The sequence below is a fragment of the Pristiophorus japonicus genome, unplaced genomic scaffold, assembly GCF_044704955.1.
Source record: "Pristiophorus japonicus isolate sPriJap1 unplaced genomic scaffold, sPriJap1.hap1 HAP1_SCAFFOLD_42, whole genome shotgun sequence".
Classification (NCBI taxonomy): Eukaryota; Metazoa; Chordata; class Chondrichthyes; family Pristiophoridae; genus Pristiophorus; species Pristiophorus japonicus.
In genome coordinates this window covers 5,851,048-5,873,914 of record NW_027254090.1, presented here as the reverse complement: position 1 = coordinate 5,873,914, position 22,867 = coordinate 5,851,048, and the positions used below count along the sequence as shown (strand labels likewise).

General features: G+C 46.4%; 1 protein-coding gene and 1 non-coding gene across 2 annotated transcripts; one reads left to right on the top strand and one right to left on the bottom strand.

Moving 5' to 3' along the window:
- The first annotated feature begins 1,384 nt into the window (after positions 1-1,384).
- LOC139250752 (probable G-protein coupled receptor 139) lies at positions 1,385-2,762 on the top strand. Its single transcript, XM_070873115.1, has 2 exons — positions 1,385-1,475; positions 1,861-2,762. The coding sequence occupies exons 1-2, from the start codon at positions 1,442-1,444 to the stop codon at positions 2,760-2,762; spliced, it is 936 nt and encodes a 311-aa protein (XP_070729216.1). The 5' UTR covers positions 1,385-1,441.
- Positions 2,763-17,906: 15,144 nt separating this feature from the next.
- Positions 17,907-17,979, bottom strand: trnav-cac (transfer RNA valine (anticodon CAC)). The gene has a single exon. It is a non-coding gene; the product is annotated as a tRNA-Val (tRNA).
- Positions 17,980-22,867: the final 4,888 nt, after the last annotated feature.

The window sequence follows — 22,867 nt, the reverse complement described above, 5'->3', positions numbered from 1 at the left end:
AGAGAGGATTGAGTCTGTGTATCCAGCATGTGTCTCAGGGAGAGAGGATTGAGTCTGTGTATCCAGCGTGTGTCTCAGGGAGAGAGGATTGAGTCTGTGTGTCCCAGCGTGTGTCTCAGGGAGAGAGGATTGAGTCTGTGTATCCCAGCGTGTGTCTCAGGGAGAGAGGATTGAGTCTGTGTGTCCCAGCGTGTGTCTCAGGGAGAGAGGATTGAGACTGTGTATCCAGCAGGTGTCTCAGGGAGAGAGGATTGAGTCTGTGTATCCAGCAAGTGTCTCAGGGAGAGATGATTTCGTCTGTGTATCCAGCATGAGTCTCAGGGAGAGAGGATTGAGTCTGTGTGTCCCAGCATGTGTCTCAGGGAGAGAGGATTGAGTCTGTGTATACCAACGTGTGTCTCAGGGAGAGAGATTTGAGTCTGTGTGTCCAGCATGAATCTCAGGGAGAGAGAATTGTGTCTGTGTATCCAGCGTGTGTCTCAGGGAGAGAGGATTGAGTCTGTGTATCCAGCATGTGTCTCAGGGAGAGAGGATTGAGTCTGTGTATCCCAGCGTGTGTCTCAGGGAGAGAGGATTGAGTCTGTGTATCCAGCATGTGTCTCAGGGAGAGTGGATTGAGTCTGTGTATCCAGCATGTGTCCAAGGGAGAGAGGATTGAGTCTGTGTATCCAGCATGTGTCTCAGGGAGAGAGGATTGAGTCTGTGTATCCAGTGTGTGTCTCATGGAGAGAGGATTGACTCTGTGTGTCCCAGCGTGTGTCTCAGGGAGAGAGGATTGAGTCTGTGTATCCAGCGTGTGTCTCAGGGAGAGAGGATTGAGTCTGTGTATACCAGCATGTGTCTCAGGGAGAGAGGATTGAGTCTGTGTGTCCCAGCAGGAGCCAGTGCCTTCAGGAGAACAGGCGACACACAGAAGGCGCATCAGATGAGCAAAACATGGAGCAGAAACTGTCCTCCTGACTTAAAGGTAAATTTGTGGGTTCCTCTCAAATGTTCAATTCAGATCATTATTATGATTTTGGAAAATGGCTTTTGTCGACATGTTTTGTGTTTGATGTTTAAAGTATGTTGAGGACCAGTGGGAAAAAGATGACGGCTTGCTTCAGTCCATGTGTGTTATTGTGGAGACGGGGCTCAGTCAGTGCAATACGGTTCGGGAGGAGTTTATCTGGAGGACATGAGTGAGAGCTCACGGTGATCTATTCTTACACAGCGCGGATTGTGAGATTTATCTTATTCCCAGGTGCCCACTGCCCCGTGTATTGCTCGAGCCTTGTGCTGAGACATGAAGCCTGTATCTGGTTATAACTGGAGCATGCTGCTGCATTACATTCCTTGACATATTGTGTCATAATGCATTCACATTGCTCCACTGGAAAGCTAATCTCATTAATAACTTATAGATGGCGGGCAACAACTCAACACCAGGCTCGTGTTCCCAATGTATTTGCTGCAATCAAAATCTCTGGCATTGTGTGGGTCAAGTCATTCGCTTTTTTAAGTACATTAGCATTTAAGTCAAATTTCGTGTCACTTAACCTGTACTTCCTGATTTAACTGGTCTTGTAGCCTTTCGCTTTTAAATTTGGCGATGTCCTGCCCCGCAGACCTCGCAGTGTCAGAATCGACAAATAAATGTAATTTCGAGGATCCCAAGTGAAGACTCAGCTGTTGGATGAGGGGTCACGGGAGCCAACGCTACCAGAAATGAAACCCCGGCATGAGCCCCTTCGTATGAGGAGACAAGGGGCGAAATAACGAAATAAAGACACTCACAGCCCGTGTACATCGGTTAAACTGATCGGTGGTTTCTCAGCCTGGTTAGTGATTTCACTGTTTCTTTATCTCTCCTTCTCGCAGTGAACCTGATGGCGATTGTGATCCTGTCCCGGGGAAAGTGCGGTCTCTCCAAATGCATCACTCGCTACCTGGTGGCCATGGCGACGGCGGATCTGACGGTGATTGTCTTTAATGTGATATTACTTCAGATGGCTGTGCTGTATTGGTGGGACACTTCCCTGTACTACACTCCTGTGTGCAGATTCATTCACTTCCTGGCTCAGACTGCCACAGACAGTTCTGTTTGGTTCACGGTCGCTTTTACCTTTGATCGGTTTCTAGCCATTTGTTGTCAGAAGCTGAAAACCAAATATTGCACCGAGAGAACCGCAGCTGTGGTTATAGTGACTTTGAGCGCACTGTTCTGTTCGAAGAATGTCCCTTGGCCCTTCGTGTATGCTCCTTATTTTACAGCTAATCACATACCGCGGGGTTGCCGTGTATCAGTGCAGTTTTATGCTGCACCCACATGGAGAGCTTTCTCTTGGTTTGAACAGCTGTTAACCCCAGTGCTTCCCTTCTGTGTGATTTTATTGTTGAATGCTCTCACCGTCAGACGCATTTTAGTGGCCAGTCGGGCCCGAAGGAACCTCCGGGAAGGCAGCGATGGTGGAAATGACCAGGACCCTGAGATGAGGAACCGCAGAAAGTCCATCGTTTTACTATTCGCAATATCCGGCAGTTTCATCCTGCTCTGGCTGACAACGGTTGTATATTTCTTATTGTATCGTATCCTAGGCATCTTTAATTACAGAACGTTTTATAACCCTTTGGCAACCTTTGAACACGCGGGAACTATGCTTCAGCTCCTGAGTTCCTGCACGAACACGGCCATTTACACCGTGACCCAGAGTAAGTTCAGGGAGGAGATGATCAATGCACTCAAATATCCCTTTACACTAATTGGTAAATTAGTAAAATAAAGCAAACGGTTGCTGTGAAACCGGACCTGATTCCCCGATTATCACAACTCATCTCCAGATGAGAATTTTCATCTATATATACAAAAGGGCCTCGGCAACAGGGCCAACAATATATCTTTTACATTACTGTCTTGTCTTAAATTATAGCAACAGTTAATTTAAAAATATTTGAGCATAATAATACCAGCAACCGATTAGCATTATTAATACATATTCCTGTATTCCTAGCATGTTTACAAATCGGCCTTGGAGAAACCGGGCCTCAATGCAATGAACCCGCAGCAAGGGCTGCCAATTAGTGACGGGATATTTGTTTGCACCGCAAAATGATTCTTTCCAGTGAGAAAGCAGATTGCTTGTTTCCGTGAACATTTCAGCTTTCATCCTCGCTCTCCTTCTATACCAATTCGCTGAATCACTGGGATGTTTTTCCATATTCAAATCAGCTCGATTCAACATTCTATCTGAGCGCTAGGTTTAAGGTTCAATTAAAGTTCAAATAAAAAAGGCATTTGAGATTTTGTTTCACACAGTGGAGATGAAATAGTTCTTCCATACTGCTGAGAAACTTGCTCAATTTCGAATTATTTAAAATGTTACTGTTAAAACTCAGTTATGCTGAAATAAAATACAAAAGTTGCTTTTGTGTGTTCCTTGTTAAACTGTCCGCCGAGGGAGGAAGATTTACTCGCATTACAATTGCTAGAATAATCAATTTGAGGTATTGGTTGGGGGAAGAATATTGGCTGGAACACCTGGGAGAACTTCCCAGCTCTTGTTGAATAATGTCATATTTCACAGACAGCTGAGCGGAGGTATAAGGCCTCGGTTTTTCTCATCTCCGTGCTGCCCCTTGGCGATATCCTCCGAAAACACAATGCCAGGTTCCACATGTACGCTGACGGCACCCAGCTCTCCCTCACCACCATCTGTTTCCTCTCCCCCATTGACTCAGATTGGTCACACTACTTGTCCCACATCCAGTACAAAATGAGCAGAAATTTCCTGCAACAAAATATTGGGAAGACTGAAGCCATTGTCTTCGGTCTGCATCAACAACTCTGTTCCCTCGCCAACGACTCCATCCCTCTCCCTGGCAACTGTCGAAGGCTGAACCAGGCCGCTCACAACCTTGGTGTTGTATTTGGCCCCAGATGGGTTTCTGACCACATATCTACTGCTTCACCAGGCCGCCGACTTCCATCTCCATAATATCGCTCGACTCCACCCTGTCTCAGCTGGTCTGCTGCCCAAACTCTCATCCATGCCTTTGTTACCTCCAGACTTGACAATTCTAACATTCTCCTGCCCAGCCTCCCATCATCCACCCTCCATCAACTTGAACTGATCCAAAACTCTGCTGCCCATAGTGTAACTCACAACAAGTCCCGGTCACTCATCACCTCTGTGCTCGCCGACCTACATTGGCTCCCAGTCCGAAAACCAAAAAGCACCTCAGAGAACATAGGCCGCAGTACAGCAATTAAATGTAAGCCGAGATGATGTGAAAATTCCCACGTGTGGATATTTGAAACCGCAGCCTTTTGACTCTGTTGTGCAATTTCTAGCACTGAGCCAGAGCTGGCACTTGGTAAGGTGATGGTGGGACTTCAACTTAGTGCTGCGCAGGCCAATTTAGAGCACAGTTCAGCAGCAGGCTGTACTCGAGCCGAATATAAAGACGGTGTATTACCTTCCCTAATGGTAAACCAGTTGGGCTTTTACAGCAATCCAACAGCTTCATGTCACACTAAAGGAGGAGGCACTCTGCTATTTCCCATCTGCATGCTGCCCCTCAGCGACATCATCTGAAAACGCAACCTCAGCTTCCACACGTATACGTCAATTGTAAAATGATCCTTCTTTTTTTCCAATCCCCCGTCTGTCCCAACTCTCTAACCACCTCATACTAGATAGCTTCGAGCTCTCTGTGCTTCTCCAATTCAGGTCTCCTGCACATCTCCGGTTACAGTTGCTCCATCATTAGTGGTTGTGCCTTCAGCTGCTGAGGCCTGAAAGCTCTGGAATTCCCTCTGGAAACCTCTCCGCCTCTCTACCCCTCCCCCTTCATTTAAGGTACTCCTTCAAATCTACCTCTTTTACCAAGCTTTCCGACTTTATCCTTACGTTGCTCGTGAACAAATCTTGTTTGATAATCACTCTCGCAAAGCGCCTTAGGACGTTTTACTGCAATAAAGGCGCTGTATATTTGCAAGTTGTTGAGGTAGTAGAGACATTGTACCGGATAAAATAGATAAAAAGGAGGGGATAAAACATTTGTCAGCCTTCAATGTGGAACAATCATCGGCTGGGCTGCATCCCAGGGTTTGCTCAGTGAAGTAAGGGTGGAGGTTCCACAGGCTCTTGTCACCATCTTCCAATGATCCTGGAACAAAGGAACTAAATTCCAGGTGTCAAAACTATGCACCGTATTTATTAACAACTTCAAGGATGGCACAGCAAGTCATATCTCCAAATGTGTCGTTGGCAAAAAGTTCGGCAACTTTGTTGGCAGTGTTGATGGAAGCATAAAATTGCTCGGGGCCATCGATAGATGAAGTGAATGCGCTAAACTGTGGCAAATGGATCTGAATGTAATAGGAGGCCACCCACTTTGGGCCTAAATAAGATAGAAAAGGGCACTTTCTAAATGGTGAAAAGCTGAGAATAGTGGCAGTCCAAAAAGATCTGCGGGTCCATAGATATAGATCATTAGAGAGTCATGGACAGTGCAGAAAATAATCAACAAGGCTAATGAGATGCTGGCCTTTATATCTAGAGGCCTAGAGTACAAGGGAACAGAAGTTATACTGCAGCTACACTAAACCCTGGTTAGACCACAGCTGGAGCACTGCCAGCCATTCTGGGCATCACACCTTAGGAAGGATATATTGGCTTTGGAGGGAGTGCAGCGTAGGTTTAGCACAATGATACCCTCACCCCAAGTTTTACATTCCAAGGATAGATTACACAAATGTGGTTGTACAGACCGGAATGTGCAGGATATTAAGGGGAACTTATAGGGGTAGATTGAGATAAAATATTTCCGCTGGTTGGGGATTCTAGGGCTGGGGGCATGGAGTAAAAATGAGAGCCAGATATTTCGAGAGTGACATTAGGAAACACTTCTACACACAGTGTGCTCGCTGTTTAGAACTCTTCCGCAAATGGCAAATGCTGTTCGGTCAATTGTTAAATTTAAACCTGAGATTGATAGAGTTTTGTTAAGAAAACATATTAAGGGATCTGGGCCAGAATGCGGGTACATGGAGTAAGGTCACAGGTCAGCAATGGGCTCATTGAATGGTGGATCAGGCTGTCGGAGCTGAATGGCCTTCTCCTGTTGTCGCGTTCTCGAGGAGAGATGAGAGTGACTGTCTTTGCCATCACGGCAGCATTTGACCGAATGTAGTATAAAACTTGAGTTAGGCCACAGCTAGAGTACTGCGTGCAGTTCTGGTCACTGCATTAGAGGAAAGATGTGATCGCACTGGAGATGGTACTGAGGAGATTTGCGGAGTTGTTACCCTGGACTGGAGCATTGTAGCGATGAGGAAAGCTTGGATAGGCTAGGTTTGTTTTCGTTGGAACGGAGGAGACGTTATTGAGGTGCGTCAAATTATGAGGAGCCTCGGTCGAGTGGATAGGAGGGATCTATTTCCCGTAACAGAGGCGTCAACAATAAATGGCATAGATTTAAAGTAATTGGTAGGAGGTTTAGAGGGGATTTAAGGGGAATTTTCTTCACCCAGACGGTGGTGGGGGTCTGGAACACTCTGCCTGAAAGGGTGGAAGAGGCAGAAACCCTCACCACATTTTCCAAGAGCTTGGATGTGCACTTGAAGTGCCGTAACCTACAAGACTACGGATCAAGAGCTGGAAAATGGATGTAGGCTGGATGGCTCTTTGTCGGTCGGTGCGGACATGATGGCCTCCTTGCGAGCTGTAAATTTCGATGAATCTATGAATGATCAAGGAGCCCCAGTAAAACTGAAGTCAATAGGGATCAGGGGTAAAACGATACCCTGGCTGGAGCCATACCTTGCACAAAGGATGATGGTTGTGGTTGTTCGAGTCCAATCATCTCAGCCACAGGACATCGCTGCAGGAATTCGTCGGGCAGTGTCCTTGGCCCAACCATCTTCAGTTGCTTCATCAATGACCTTCCCTCCATCATAAGGTCAGAAATGGGGATGTTAAGAAAATAAGAATTAGAAGCAGGAGTAGACCATTTGGCCCCTCAGCAACTGGGCTTCCATCTCACGGGAGCAGCGTGTAGCGGTTAGCGAGTAGGTGACGAGGTTTGGGGTTGATGTGTGTCGCTTTCAATCTTTAAAATTTCCCCAAGCAAAGAAACGGTGAATCCAACAGTTTGCGAAGGATTACCTCATGGCCAATGCCAAGCACAAAAAAGTCTCTCAGCATTTGTTCTAGGAATCCCTCAAATTTGCAATGTACTGTGAGACGTCTTAATTCGGCGACATAGCGCGCCACTTCCTTACCCTCCGACCGTTGGCACGTGTAGAACCGATACCTCGACATCAGAACGCTTTCTTTAGGATTTAGATACTCCCGTACCAGCGTACACATTCTTCATAGGATTTAGTTGTTGGTTTCACCAGAGCTAGAAGATTCTTCATGAGGCCATTGTTTGTTGCCCCACAGACGGTAAGAAGGGTCGCCCTTTATTTGGCAGCGTTCTCATCCCCTTCCAGCTCATTGGCCACGAAGTATTGGTCGAGTCTCTCCACGAAGGCTTCGAAATCATCCACTTCTGAGAACTTCTCCATGATACCAACAATTCCTTGCATTTTTGCGTGCTTGTTCATTGTCTCGTCGCCAATTGATACGCTCATAATAAAGGATGAAACTGAATACTGTGAACAGTGAGTAAGTGTGAACTTAGCTCCTTTAATAAGACTCCAGAGTGCAGGTACCTCATGGAAGACCTGCTTATATACCGTGTTCCCAAGGGATGCTGGGATCCCTTACGACTCCAATAGGTAGGCCCTCTGGTGGTGGTGTGATACAGGTGGCCAAGGGTTAAATACATCACACAAGGTGTGTACAGAAATCAACCATCAAAAGCCATTTCATTAACCACAGGGGTTTCCTGCAATTTTCTGATCGCAAAGATTTTTCAGTCTTTGTCCTTAAAATTGCAGACGCGGAAATTGGGGAGTTTAATGATTTTGAAAGGAGAACATTGTTGTTTCGTGCATTTCTGGTCAGAGAAATATTTGTGAAAGGAACTTTTTGCAGAGAGAGGGATTGAGCATTTCAGCTTGTTGCTGAACACTTCTCTCTGGGCACTGAGCTAAGCAGCAGTTTTGTCGTGTAGTGGTTATCACATTTCCCTCACACGTGAAAAGTTCCTGGTTCAAATCTGGGCAGAAACATTACTTCTCAAGCAAAAACTTGTCTGCAATAAAATTGAATAAAAGCTGTTTTGAATACCTTGTTGCATGAGCAATGAACATTTAAAACCAGTCTCCTCAAATACAGAGTGTGTAAAGTCAGATCGGGGATAAAACTTCATCAAGGATTAAAGTTTCATGAATTATTAAAGTTCCGTTATTGAAGTTTTGACTGTCCCTGTGAGCATTTCATTCATTCTGTGAAACAATGCTCTCAGTTTAAACCAGCAGATCTAAGCTGCATTTGAAACCACAAACAACTCATTAATTATTCGCTTTTCCCCAGTTCCAGAGCTCAGAGGGTTATTGTCCATCCCTGGGATGCAAGCTATCTCAGACCCGGGCCAAAGGTCCCCGTGCCCCGAGCACAGGCTCAGGAATACCCCGGGGGAGAGGATATCCCGGTCACTGGGCCTTCCAGCAACACTGAACAAGCGCCCGGTCTGAAACTTTCCAGAGTAATAACTTGTAACTGGAGCATCGAACAGTAAGGACGGCCGAGTGGTCTGAGGCGCTGCTTTCATTATTTAATTAAATTATCAACTCTCCCTCAGTTCACAATTTTATCATTGTGCAAAAGAAGATCATGGGTTCATTAACGATGTTTACCCACGAAAGCAACATAAAAGTTTAAGGAAAAGTAATCACCCAACGTGGGGCTCGAACACATGACCCTGATTTTAAAAATCTCATATTCCACCGACTGAGCTAGTCGGGCTTAGCCACATCTACCCTGTCAATCCCCTGCAGAATATTGTCCATTTCAATGCGATCACCTCTCATTCTTCTGAACTGCAGAGAGTATCGGCCCATTCTGCACAATCTCTCAACTTAAGACAGTCCTCTCATCCCAGGAATCAATCTGGTGAACCTCTGTTGTACCACCTCCAAGGCAAGTATATCCTTCCTCAGATAATGAGACCAAAACTGTGCGCAGTACTCCAGGTGTGGTCTCACCAGGGCCCTGTACAATTGTAGCAAGACTTCCTTACTCTTGTACTATGGGCTGTATATTAGGTACTGTGGGCCGAATATCCTGTTTCTCTGCTGATTCTACGGTTGTATAAAAAGTTATTGAATTTTGACAGTCACTCAGAAAATATATTTGTATTTCCTTCAGTGTGCAACACATGTGGGTGGATGAATGATTATTGAAACAATTATTCAGTATCTCACAGACTTGAATTATTTTTGTCAACTTGCTCTGTAAAAATGCTTTCTCTGACCAGGAATCAGACCCAGACCACGGCAGTGAGAGCACTGAATACTAACCACTAGACTACCAGGGAACACTGCTTGCAGCCTCTGCGATAGCTTTAAATATAGTCAGCTTACAATCACAGCTGAGAATTGTGCGGTGACACGGGGTGTAACTGGATTTGCTGGGAGCAGCGTGGAGGCCCCGACCTGCGTGAGAACACCAGCGGCAGGTCGGGGCCATAAAAGGAGCGGTGAGCGGCGGCCTGGGAGCAACGTGGTGGTGTACCACGGCAAGGTCCAGCGCGAGCTGGTGCAGGAGGGCGACGGCAGCGAAGAGTGATGTCATCAAAGTCCAGGTCGGTGATTGGAGCGTGGGCAGGTACAGCAGGTGCAGCGAGAGACTGTGGAGGGATGTGATCTGGGCCCAGGGGCGGCGTGAGTTCAGGGCCAGGGGTCCAGGGGCAGCACGGGCCTGCCCACACTGTGATATGTGTGGGCACTGGGTCCATGCAGCAGAGCTGGTCTCCAGTCGTCTTGGATAACCCTTGCCACTGGACCAAGACCTCGCTCTGTCAAGCCTGTGTGATGGCTGGTGTGCAACGGCCACCACACATTTAAAAAATCCATGCACAGGCATCTTCCACCCTTCAACATACAGTTCGGGACCTGGAATATTAGGTCCATCATTGAAACACCAGTGAACTCATCCTTTTTTGGCGTGGAAGCAAGTCATCCTCGCTTCGAGGGACTGCCGATGATGATGATGAACTGGATTTGCTGCAATCCGCGGGCAGCAGGTGATGAAAGCGGGCGTGAGAGGGTCAGTGACAGGTGGGCACTGCTTCTGATGCTGTATGACCCACGGTGGGAGTGGCCGGGGATTTTAAAGCCCTTTCATTGCACCAATGCAGGGTCAATGGAACTGTGTTTCAGGAACCTTCATGTATACAAACACGGGCACTCTGCACTGTAGACCTCGTGGTGCAACGGTAGTGTGTCTGACTCCAGATCAGAAGGCTGCGTGTTTATATCGGGGTCACTGTACTTTTCCATATTGTTCTTCCGTAATTGAGATTTACTTTGCTGTATCACAATTTACTTTCCCACCCATCTTTGTATCATCAGCAAACTTGGCTCCATATCACTGGGTCCCTGTATCCCTGGGATAGCGAAGGGAAGACACACCGGAGAAGTGTGAGCATGTGGACCGGAGCAGTTGCAGCTGCTGGAGCTGTGCTTTTTATCGGGGAGGGACGGGGGAGAGCCCGCCGAGCGACCGGAGAAGCTGAGAAGCTGCTGTGCTTTTCATCGGGTTTGACACTGTTTAAAAATGGCAGAGTGCCAAGTTTTCTCTCCCTACTGCCCATGCGCGAAGGTGCCGGCAGTGTTTTCGGCGCAGGCATTTGGCTCCGCCCCCCACTTCACCATCGACACCACGCCAGGACTCCGGGGACTGTACAAAGCGGCCAGGATGGGGCGAGTTTTTCCTCGAGCCGTTTCCAGCGAGCAAAGTCGGTGCGCTTGAGGTCAGTGCGCCGACAAAACTGCTTGGGGAAAATCTAGTCCTTGAAGAGTAAGGAGTACACTGAAGGAAATACAAATATGTTTGCCGAGCAACTGTCAAATTTTAATAACTTTTTATACAACCGTCAAATCAGCAAAAAAACAGGGCACTTGCCCCAGAGTACCTAATATATAGCCCACAGTACAAGAGTAAGGAAGACTTGCTACAATTGTACAGGGCCATAGTGAGACCACACCTGGAGTACTGCACACAGTTTTGGTCTCCTTATCTAAGGAAGGATACACTTGTCTGGGAGGTGGTACAACAGAGGTTCACCAGATTGATTCCTGGGATCAGAGGACTGTCTTAAGTTGAGAGATTGTGTAGAATGGGCCGATACTCTCCGGAGTTTAGCAGAATGAGAGGTGATCTCATTGAAACACACAATATTCTGAAGGGGATTGACAGGGTAGATGCTGAGAGGTTGTTTCCCCCGGGCTGGAGTGTCTAGAACCAGGGGGCACAGTCTCAGGTTAAGGGGTCGGCCATTTAAGACAGAGATGAGGAGGAATTTCTTCACTCAGAGGGTTATGAATCTGGAATTCTCTGCCCCATAGGCTTGTGGATGCTGAGTCTCTGAATATATTCAAGACTGCGTTAGATAGATTTTTGGAGTCTCGGGGAATCAAGGGATCGGGAGATCGAGCGGGAAAGTGGAGTTGAGATCAACGATCAGTCATGATCTTATTGAATGGTGGAGCAGGCTTGAGGGGCCGTATGGCCTACTACTGCTCCGATTTCTGATGTTGTTACCTGTGCTGGCTCTGTGAAAGAAATTTCCAGTTCGTCCCATTCCTCAGCACCCTGCAAAAGATTATTTTTCAACTATATTTCCCTTTGGAAAGTTAATATTAAATCTGCTTCCAAAACCCTGTCAGGCAGAAAAATATTCACATTAATTTTATACAGTCCCATTTTAAACAGGCTTTGCACGTCATGAATTATTATCCCTTCTCATTTTACACACAGCATTTTAGGACATTGCTTTAAAATGTTTGGTGCCTGTGACACCAGCCATTGATAGATTTAGTCACACACCATCCGACTTGGAAATATATCAGTCGTTCCTTCATCGTCACTGAGTTAAAAGCCGAGAACTCCCTCCCGAACAGCTCTGTGGGAGCATCTTCACCACACCGACTGCAGCGGTTCGAGATGGTGCTCACCACTATTGTGTTCCTCACACAGATGAGGCTGCACACAGAGAGATTAAAGTAACAGTGACCTCAGTCTTTAATAAGACATTCCAGTGTGAGGAACAGGCCTCAGGGGCCGGCTTAGAAATAGTGCTCCCAAGGGATGCTGGGATCACTTGGGACTTCAGGGGATGAGCTCCCTGATGGTGGAACATGGGAGTGCATGCTTTACATATACACAACATCACTACCCCGCAAAGTCAAATGAAAACTATTTACAAGGTGAGGCGGTCGGGAGCCTTTCTTTCCCTGGTGGACCGCCTCGGTACAAATGTCTGTTCTGGTGTGTTGGCTGTGCCCTCGCTGGGCTGGCATGTTGTTATCCCTGCAGGGCTGCTGGGTGAGCCTGGCCTTGCTGGGCTGTTGGGCGTGATGGGTTCGATTTCCTGGTCCGGCGTGGTGTCGTTGATCCTTTGGGTGTGTGTTGTGGGCTCGAAAAAGGTGGTGTCTGCTGTGGGTTGTTCAGGGCAGTCTGTGAACCGCAACCTCATTTGTTCCAGGTGCTTTCTGCAAATTTGTCCATCGTCCAGTTTAACTACAAACACCCTATTCCCTTCTTTCGCTATCTCCGTGCCTGCGATCCACTTGGGACCATGTCCATCGTTTAGCAAAAACACAGGGTCATTCAGATCAATTTCTCGTGACACAGTGGCGCGACCATCCTTTACATTTTGCTGCTGCCACCTGCTCTCTACCTGATCATGCAGGTTGGAGTGAACCAGCGAGAGTCTGGTTTTAAGTGTCTTTTTCATGAATAACTCAGCCGGGGTCACCCCTGTGAACGAGTGGGGTCTCGTGCGGTAGCTGAGCAGTACTCGAGACATGCGGGTTTGGAGTGAGCCTTCTGTGACTTGTTTAAGGCTCTGTTTGATGGTTTGTACTGCCCTCTCTGCCTGCGCATTGGAGGCTGGTTTAAACGGGGCCGAGGTGACATGTTTGATCCCGTTGCGGGTCATGAATTATTTAAATTCGACACTGGTGAAACATGGACTGTTGTCAATGACCAGTAGGTCAGGCAGTCCGTGGGTGGCAAACATGGCCCTCAGGCTTTCAATGGTGGTGGTGGCGGTGCTTCCCGACATTATTTCACGTTTAATCCATTTTGAAAAAGCATCCACCACCACCAGGAACATTTTACTGAGAAACGGGCCCGCATAGTCGACATGGATCCTCGACCATGGTCTCGAGGGCCAGGACCACAAACTTAGTGGTGCCTCTCTGGGCGCGTTGTTCAACTGAGCACATATGCTGCATTGCCATACACAGGATTCTAAGTCAGAGTCGATACCGGGCCACCACACGTGGGATCTGACTATCGCTTTCATCAATACTATACCCGGGTGTGTGCTGTGGAGATCCGAGATGAATGTCTCCCTGCCCTTTTTTGGAGGCACTACGCGGTTACCCAACAACAGGCAATCTGCCTGAATGGACAGCTCGTCCTTTCGCCGCTGGAACGGCTTGATTAGCTCTTGCATTTCAACGGGGATGCTGGCCCTGCTCCCATGCGGTACACAGTTCTTTATTAGGGACAGCAGAGAATCTTGGCGGGTTGTGACAGGTGATTTATAATTTCCAGACGCTTCCATGACCATCAACACGTCTGCGGGCTACGCCACCATCAACAAGTTTGCAGGCAGCACCATTTCCACCCCTGTGATGGGCAATAGTAGCCGACTGACAGCATTCTCACAGTTCTTGGTGCCTGGCCTGCGGCGGATGGTATAGTTAGAGGCTGATAGCACGAGTGCCCACCTTTGTATGCGGGCTGAGGCATTAGTATTTATCCCCTTGTTTTCAGTGAACAGGGATGTGAGGGGCTTGTGATCGGTTTCCAGCTCAAATTTGAGGCCAAACAGATACGGATGCATTTTCTTTTCCACCAACACACACACTAACGCCTCTTTCTCAATCAAACTGTAGGCCCTCTCGGCCTTAGACAAGGTCCTGGAATAATAGGCGACAGGTTGCAACTTCCCCGCAACATTAGCTTGTTGTAATACACACCCGAATCCGTACGACGCTTCACTTGCTTGCACAAGTCTTTTATACCGGTTATACAATACAAGCAGCTTGTTGGAGCATAAAATGTTTCTGGCTTTCTCAAAAGCAATTACTTGTCTTTTTCCCCATACCCAGTTCTCACCTTTGCGCAATAACACATGTAGGAGCTCTAAAAGGGTGCTTAACCCTGGTAGGAAGTTACCAAAATAGTTGAGGAGGCCCAGAAACGGCCGCAGCTCCATGACGTTCTGTGGCCTGGACGCATCCTGATAGCCTCTGCCTTGGCATCTGTGGGCTGAATGCCATCTGCTGCGATCTTTCTCCCCAAATACTCCACTTCTGATGCCATGAAGACACATTTCAACCTCTTCAGCCACAGCCCTTCGCGATCCAGTCGCTGGAGGACCTCCTCCAGGGTTTGTAGGTGCTCAGCAGTGTCCCGACCCATGACCAATATGTTGTCCTGAAAGACCACTGTGCGTGATACGGACTTGAGTAGGCTCTCCATGTTTCTCTGGAAGATCGCTGCAGCCGACCGAATTCCAAACGGGCATCTGTTGTAGATGAACAGTAACTTGTGCAGGTGAGGCTCTTCGAAGACTCCTCCAGCTCCTGCGTCATGTAAACCAAAGTCAGGTCGAGCTTGGTGAATGTCTTGCCTCCTGCCAGCGTCGCAATTAGGTCGCCTGCCTTAGGTAGCGGGTATTGGTGCTGGAGCGAGAAACGATTAATAGTTACTTTATAATCGCCGCAAATCCTGACTGTGCCATCACTTTTGAGTACTGGAACAATCGGGCTGGCCCACTCGCTGAATTCCACTGGGGAGATGATGCCCTCGAGTTGCAGCCTGTCCAGCTCGATTTCCACTCTCTTCCTCATCATGTGAGGTACTGCTTGGGCCTTGTGGTGAATGGGTGGTGCCTCTGGGACCAAGTGGATCCGCAACTTTGCCCCGGAAAAGTTTCCAAATCCTGGCTCAAAAAGGGAAGGAAATGTTTTAAGAACCTTGGTACATGAGGCCTCATCGACATGTGATAGCGCTCATATGTCATCCCAGTTGCAGTGGATTTTGCCCAGCCAGCTCCTTCCAAGCACTGTGGGGTCATCGCCCGGGACAATCCAGAGTGGCAGTACATGCACCATGCCCTCGAAGGTGACCTTGACTATGGCGCTGCCCAGGACAGTGATAAGCTCTTTGGTGTATGTTCTCAGTTTCGTGTGGATGGGGCTCAGGGCTGAACTGAATGCCTTGTTGCATCACAATCTCTCAAACATCTTTTTACTCATGATGGATTGGCTGGCGCCAGTGTCCAGTTCCATGGCTACGGCTAAGCCATTCAATTATACGTGCAGCATAATAGGTGGACATTTCGTCGAAAATGTGTGCACTACGTGTACTTCAGCATCTGCCTCCTCTCTCGAAGGCTCTAAATTGCTTTGATCCACCATGGACCGATCTTCCTCCGCCACATGGTGGTTAGCAGGTTTTGCAGAGCTTGCAGCTCATTTGCAAGCTCATTGGAGGTGCTCCATTGTTCCACAGCACTTGCAAACATACCCTTTGAAGCGTCATGAATATGCTGAATGGAAGACTCCACAACGCCAACAAGCTGTGAATTGCTTTGCATTTATTCTTTGTTGGGGACTCTGAGTCATCTGGATCACCTGAGCCCTGCTGGCAGTTACAAACTCGTGGGTTCTGCCCTGTACATTTCTGCTTGCAAACACAGTTCCAGTTAATTTATGAACATTGCTAGCACTTGTGTGCTGAGAGATTTGTTGGGTGTTATCACTGGTGGACATACACACCTGTACTGTCGCAATGGCCTTATTGAGGGTCGGTATCTCTCCAGTCAAAATTTTTCATAGGATGGTCTCTTGGCCAATGCCCAGTACAAAAAAGTCTCTGAGCATTTACTTCGGGCAGCCATCAAACTCACATTGTCCTGCAAGTTGCATGAGCTCGGCGACGTAGCTCGCCATTTCCTGACCGTCAGATCGCTGGCACGTATAGAACCGATACCGCTCCATCAGCAAGCTCTCCCTCGGGTTAAGATGCTCCCGAACCACGGTACACAGCTCCTCATATGACTTATCTGTGGATTTCACCGGAGCCAGAAGATTCTTCATGAGGCTGTAGGTCGGTGCCCCACAGACTGTGAGGAGGATCGCTCTCCTTTTTGCAGCGCTTCCTTCTCCATCCAGCTCGTTGGCTACAAAGTACTGGTCTAGCCGTTCGACATCGGCTTCCCAGTCCTCACCCTCCGAGAACTTCTCCAGGATGCCCACAGTTTGCTGCATCCTTGCGTTGGATTCGTATTCTCGTCGCCAGTTATTGTGTTCCTAAAACAGATGAGGCTGCACACAGGGAGGTTAAAGTAACAGTGACCTCAGTCTTTAATAAGACACTCCAGAGTGAGGAACAGGCCTTGGGCGCCGGCTTATATACAGTGCTCCAAAGGGATGCTGGGATCCCTTGGGACTTCAAGGGATGAGCTCCCTGGTAGCGGAACATGGGAGTGCATGCTTTACAGATACACAACAACCACCAGCTTCTCAAGGGCAATTAAGGTTGGGCAATAAATTCTGGCCTTGCCAGTGACACCTTGATCCTGTGAACTCATGTAAAAAAACATTATTTTAGGAGTCTGGTTCGAAATATTCATTGCTGACGACACCAGGAATCTGGGGCAACTTTTGTCAAATTGGGCTCAAAACTGGAGCGTAATTCCTTCCGTGCACAGATAATAGAATCAGTATTGAAGGTAAAATCACATGGTGCTCATTTTCAGAATCAACGCAGTAAGATTTGAAATAAAGTGAAGGAATTTTATGGTGAAAGGATTTTGAAATTAAATGTGACTTGTACTTCGGTCTTTAATTAAACTTTGTGGCGTCTGTCTGCCGTTCATGTCTCTGTTGAATAAGGAAGGAGGGGTTTGACATTGACCAGACTGCACTGCTCCTGATATTTGTGAGCTCATCGGTTATAATGAGATGTTTTTACCCATTGGTCAGTGCCAACTTTAGCTCAGCTGTTACTTCGTGATACCAACTTTGTGAAAAGTTTGAATTGGTCTTAATGCAGTCACTGCCTGGTGTTTTTGTTGTCATTGCAATCCCCTTCTTTCACACTGAAACAAATCGTAACCGTGTTTTTAAATTAGCAGTGTGAGATTTTTAGAGAGCAACTTTAAATGCTTCACAAAACCATTCCGATCCCTTCAGCTTCCCGAGTTCGATTCCCAGTTAGGGAAGTAATTTTGCTCCCACCGTTTTTAATTAAAGTGAAGTAATTTAACTAAATTACATAGATGACCTAAAGCACTTCAGAGTGGTGTCAAAACAAATGAGTTAGTAATCAGAAATAATGAATGTCAGAAGTTGGACTTGAGTTTCTGGATGGAGTATAAATAACCCTCTGTGCAATGGAACTGGGAAGGGTGAATAATGAATGAGTTGTTTCCGGGTTTGAAATGCGGCTTAGATCTGCTGGTATTAACCGACAGCATTGTTGAGCAGAATCAAAGAAATGCTAACATGATCACTGAGGGTCAGTCGAAAATTCAACAACTTCATTTTAATAATTTGTGAAACTTTAATCATTGAGGAAGTTTTATTCCCTTTCTGATTTTACACAGTCTGTATTTTAGGAGACTGGTTTTAAATGTTCTTCATGGAAGCAGAGAAGTTTACAGCACAGAAGGAGGCCATTGTTGTATGAGCAATGGACATTTAAAACCAGTTTTTGTTTCAAAAATAATGTTTCCGCCCGGGCTTGAACCGGGGAATTTTCGCGTGTGAGGCAAACGTGATAACCGCTACACTACGGAAACTGCTGCCTAGTGCAGCGCCCAGAGAGAAGTGTTCAGTGACAAGCTGAAATGCTGAATCCCTTTTTCTGAAAAAATTCCTTTCACAAACATTTCTCTGACCGAAACGGCACAAAACAAAAATGTTCCTTTCAAATGTGCCAATTATTTTCGTTAAACTTTTATTTTGCTTTCATGGGATAACATGATTAATGTTTCGATAATTTTCTTTTGCACAATGAAAGAAATACTAACTGAGGGAAAGTCACCACGTCAATAATTTGTTCTGTGCTCTGCATGTTTGTAATGTCGCCAAGTTTGCTGATGATACAAAGATAGGTGGGAAAGCAAGTTGTGAGGAGGATGCAAACAATCTGCAAAGCGATATTGATAGGCTCAGTGGTTGGGCAGAAATTTGTCAGATGGAGTAAAATGTGGGAAATATGAGGTTATCCACTGTGGTAGCAATAATAAAAAAGCAAATGATTATTTAAATGGGGAGAGATTACAAAATGCTGCGGTGCAGAGGGACCTGGGGGTCCTTGTACATGAAACACAAAAGATTAGTATGCAGAAACATCCTCTCTGCATCCACCTTGTCAAGCCCCCTCATAATCTTACACGTTTCCATAAGATCACCTCTCAATCTTCTGAATTCCAATGAGTAGAGGCACAACCTACTCAACCTTTTCTCATAAGTTAGCCCCCTCATCTCCGGAATCAACCTAGTGAACCTTCTCTGAACTGCCTCCAAAGCATCTATATCCTTTCTTAAATATGGAAACCAAAACTGCACGCAGTGTTCCAGGTCTGGCCTCACCAATACCCTGTATAACTGCAGCAAGACTTCTTTGTTTTATACTCCATCCCTTTTGCATTAAAGGCCAAGATTCCATTGGCCTTCCTGATCACTTGCTATACCTGCATACTAACCTTTTGTGTTTCATGCACAAGTATGCGCAGCTCCTGCTGTACTGCAGCTCTGTGCAATTTTTCTCCATTTAAATAACAACTTGTTCTTTAATTTTTTTTGCCAAAATGCATAACCTTGCACTTTCCAAAATTATACTCCATCTGCCAAATGTTTCACCACTCACTTAGACTGGCTATGTCTTTTTGCAGATTTTTTGTATCCTCCTCACACATTGCTTTTCCTCCCATCTTTGTATCATCACCAAACTTGGCTATGTTACACTCAGTCCCTTCATCCAAGTCGTTGATATAGATTGTAAACAGTTGGGGTCCCAGCACTGATCCCTGCAGCACCCCACTAGTTACTGATTGCCAAACAGAGAATGAACCATTTATTCCGACTCTCTGTTTTCTGTTCGTAAGCCAATCCTCTACCCATGCTAATATATTACCCCCAACCCCGGGAACTTTTATCTTGTGCAGTAATCTTTTATGTGGCACCTTGTCAAAATGCCTTCTGGAGGTCCCAATACACCACATCCACTGGTTCCCCTTTATCCACCCTGTTAATTACATCCTCTAAGAATTTCAGCAAATTTGTCAACCATGACTTCCCTTTCATAAATCCATGCAGACTCTGGCTGACTGAATTATTTTTTTCCAAAAGTCGGAGGAGTAGTGACCGGAGGAGGTGTGAGCAGCGGCCTATAAAGGCTCAGCGGGAGTCCGGGGATCGGCGGCAGTCGGAGGAGCAGCGGCTGGAGGAGCAGCGAGCAGCGAGCTACAGCTGGTGCAGGGTCAAAAGTAAGAAAGAGGTCAAAAGTAATCAAAGGGTGACATCACAGCCAAGAGGGTAAGTGATTGGCTGGTTGAGTGGTGAGCAGTTTTCTGTTTCTTTGATTTCTTCTTGTTCTTAGCAGCAAGGAAACTTTGAAATTGTTGCCAAAATAAGTAAATTTCATGGTTAAGTCATAGCAGGAGAGTTCGGACACATGTCATGCTCCTCCTGTGCTATGTGGGAAGTCAGGGACGCTTCCAGTGTCCCTGATGACTACATGTGCAGCAAGTGTATCCATCTGCAGCTCCTGACAGGCCACATTGGGGCACTGGAGCTGCACACGGATTCACTCTGGACCATCCGCAATGCTGAGGATGTCGTGAATAGCACGATGAGTGAGTTGATCAAACCGTAGGGAACGGTTATTCAGGCAGAGAGGGAATGGGTAAACATCAGGAAGAGCAGTGGAAGGAGACAGTGCAGGAGTCCCCTGCGGTCATCCCCCTGCAAAACAGACACATCACCTTGGGTACTGTTGGAGGAGATGACTCATCAGGGGAGGGCAGCAGCAGCCAAGTCCATGGCACCAGGGGTGGCTCTGCTGCACAGGAGGGCAGGAAAAAGAGTGAGTGAGCTATAGTGATAGGGGATTCTATTGTAAGGGGAATAGATAGATGTTTCTGCGGCTGCAATCGAGACTCCAGAATGGTATGTTGCCTCCCTGGTGCAAAGGTCAAGAATATCTCGGAACGGCTGTAGCGCATTCTGGAGGAGGACGGTGAATAGCCAGCTGTCGTGGTGTTTATGGTACCAACGATATAGGGAAAAATGGGATGAGGTCCTATAGCTGAGTTTAGGGAGCTAGGAATTAAATTAAAAGGTAGTAATCTCAGAATTGCTACCAGTGCCACGAGCTAGTCAGAATAGGAAATGCAGGATAGCTCAGATGAATATATGGTTTGATGAGTAGTGCAGGAGGGTGGGATTCAAATTCCTGGGACATTGGAACCGGTTCTGGGGGAGGTGGGACCAGTACAAATCGGGCGGTCTGCACCTGGTCAGGACCGGAACCAATGTCTAGGGGAATGTTTGCTCGTGCTGTTGGGGAGGGGTTAAAATAATATGGCAGGGAAATGGGAACCTCTGCAGGGAGATAGAAAGAAGTAAAATGGGGGCAAAAGCAAAGGATAGAAAGAAGAAAAGTAAAAGTGGAGGGCAGAGAAACACAAGGCAAAAATTAAAAAGGGCCACATTACAGCAAAATTCTAAAGGGACAAAGTGTAGTAAAAAGACAAGCCTGAAGTCTCTGTGCCTCAATGCGAGGGTTATTCGTAATAAGGTGGATGAATTCACTCAGAGGCAGCAATTCACGAATATGTTATAACTGTGATTCCAGAGACATGGCTCCAGGGTGACCAAGGCTGGGAACTCAACATCCTGAGGTATTCAACATTCAAGAAGGATAGACAGAAAGGAAAAGGAGGTCGGGGAACGATGCTGGTTAAAGAGGAAATTAACGCAATATTAAGGAAGGATATTAGCTTGGATGGTGTGGATTCTGTATGGATAGAGCTGCAGAATACCAAAGGGCAGAAAACACGAGTGGGAGTTGTGCACAGACCACCAAACAGTCGTAGTGAGTTTGGGGACAGTTCAAACAAGAAATTATGGCTGCGTGCAATAAAGATACAGCAGTTATCATGGGCGACTTTAATCTACAGAAAGATTGGGGTAACCAAACTGGTAAAAATACGGTGGAGGAGGATTTCCTGGAGTGTATTAGGGATGGTTTTCGAGACCAATATTTCAAGGATCCAACTTGAGGGCTGGCTATCCTAGACTCGGTGGTGTGTAATGAAAAAGGACTAATTAGCAATCTTGTTGTGCGAGGCCCCTTGGAGAAGAGTGACCATAATATGGTAGAATTCTTTATTAAGATGGAGATTGAAACATTTAATTCAGAGACTAGGGACCTGAACTTAAGGAAAGGTAACTTCGATTGCATGAGATGTGAATTGGCTAGAATAGACTGGCAAATGAGACTTAACAGGTTGACGCTGGATAGGCAATGGCAAACATTTAAAGATCACATGCATGAACTTCAACAATTGTACATTCCTGTCTGGAGAAAAAATAAAACAGGGAAGGTGGCTCAACCGTGGCTAATAAGGGAAATTAAGGATAGTGTTAAATGCAAGGAAAAGGCCTATAAATTTGCCAGAAAAAGCAGCAAAGCTGAGGACTGGAAGAAATATAGAATTCAGTAGAGGAGGACAAAGGGTTTAATAAGGAGTGGGAAAATAGAGTATGAGAGGAAGCTTGCTGGGAACATAAAAACTGACTGCGACAACTTCTATAGATATGTGAAGAGAAAAAGCTTAGTGAAGACAAACGTCGGTCACTTGCAGTCAGAATCAGGTGAATTTATAATGGAGAACAAATAAATGGCGGACCAGTTAAACAGATACTTTGGTTCTGTCTTCACGAAGGAAGACACAAATAACCTTCCTAATGTACTCAGGGACCGAGGGTCCAGCGAGAAGGAGGAACTGAAGGAAATTTTTATTAGTCAGGAAATTGTGTTCGGGAAATTGTTGGGATTGAAGGTTGATAAATCCCAGGGCCAGATAGTCTGCATCCCAGAGTAGTTAAGGAAGTAACCCTTGAAATAGTGGATGCATTGGTGATCATTTTCCAACAGTCTATCGACTTTGGATCAGTTCCTATGGACTGGAGGGTAGCTAATATAACACCACTTTTTTAACAAGAAGGAAGAGAGAAAATGGGTAATTATCGACCGGTTAGCCTGACATCAGTAGTGGGGAAAATGCTGGAATCAATTATTATGGATGAAATAGCATAGCATTTGGAAAGCAGTGACAAGATCGGTCCAAGTGAGCATGGATTTAGTGAAGGGAAATCATGCTTGACAAATCTTCGAGAATTTTTTGAGGATGGAACTCGGAGAGTGGACAAGGGAAAACCAGTGGATGTAATGTATTTGGACTTTCAAAAGGCTTTTGACAAGGTCCCACAAAAGAGATTAGTGTGCAAAATTAAAGCACATGGTATTGGGGGTAATGTATTGACATGGATAGAGAACTGGTTGGCAGACAGGTAGGAACATAGAAACATAAAAACATAGAAAATAGGTGCAGGAGTAGGCCATTCGGCCCTTCTAGCCTGCACCGCCATTCAATGAGTTCATGGCTGAACATTCAA

Bases quoted from the DNA above. Each gene is read 5' to 3' on its own strand.
- LOC139250752 (XM_070873115.1), top strand. From the start codon at position 1,442: ATGTATTTGCTGCAATCAAAATCTCTGGCATTGT. The intron at 1,476-1,860 runs GTGGGTCAAGTC...TCCTTCTCGCAG, and splicing joins ATCAAAATCTCTGGCATTGT to TGAACCTGATGGCGATTGTG.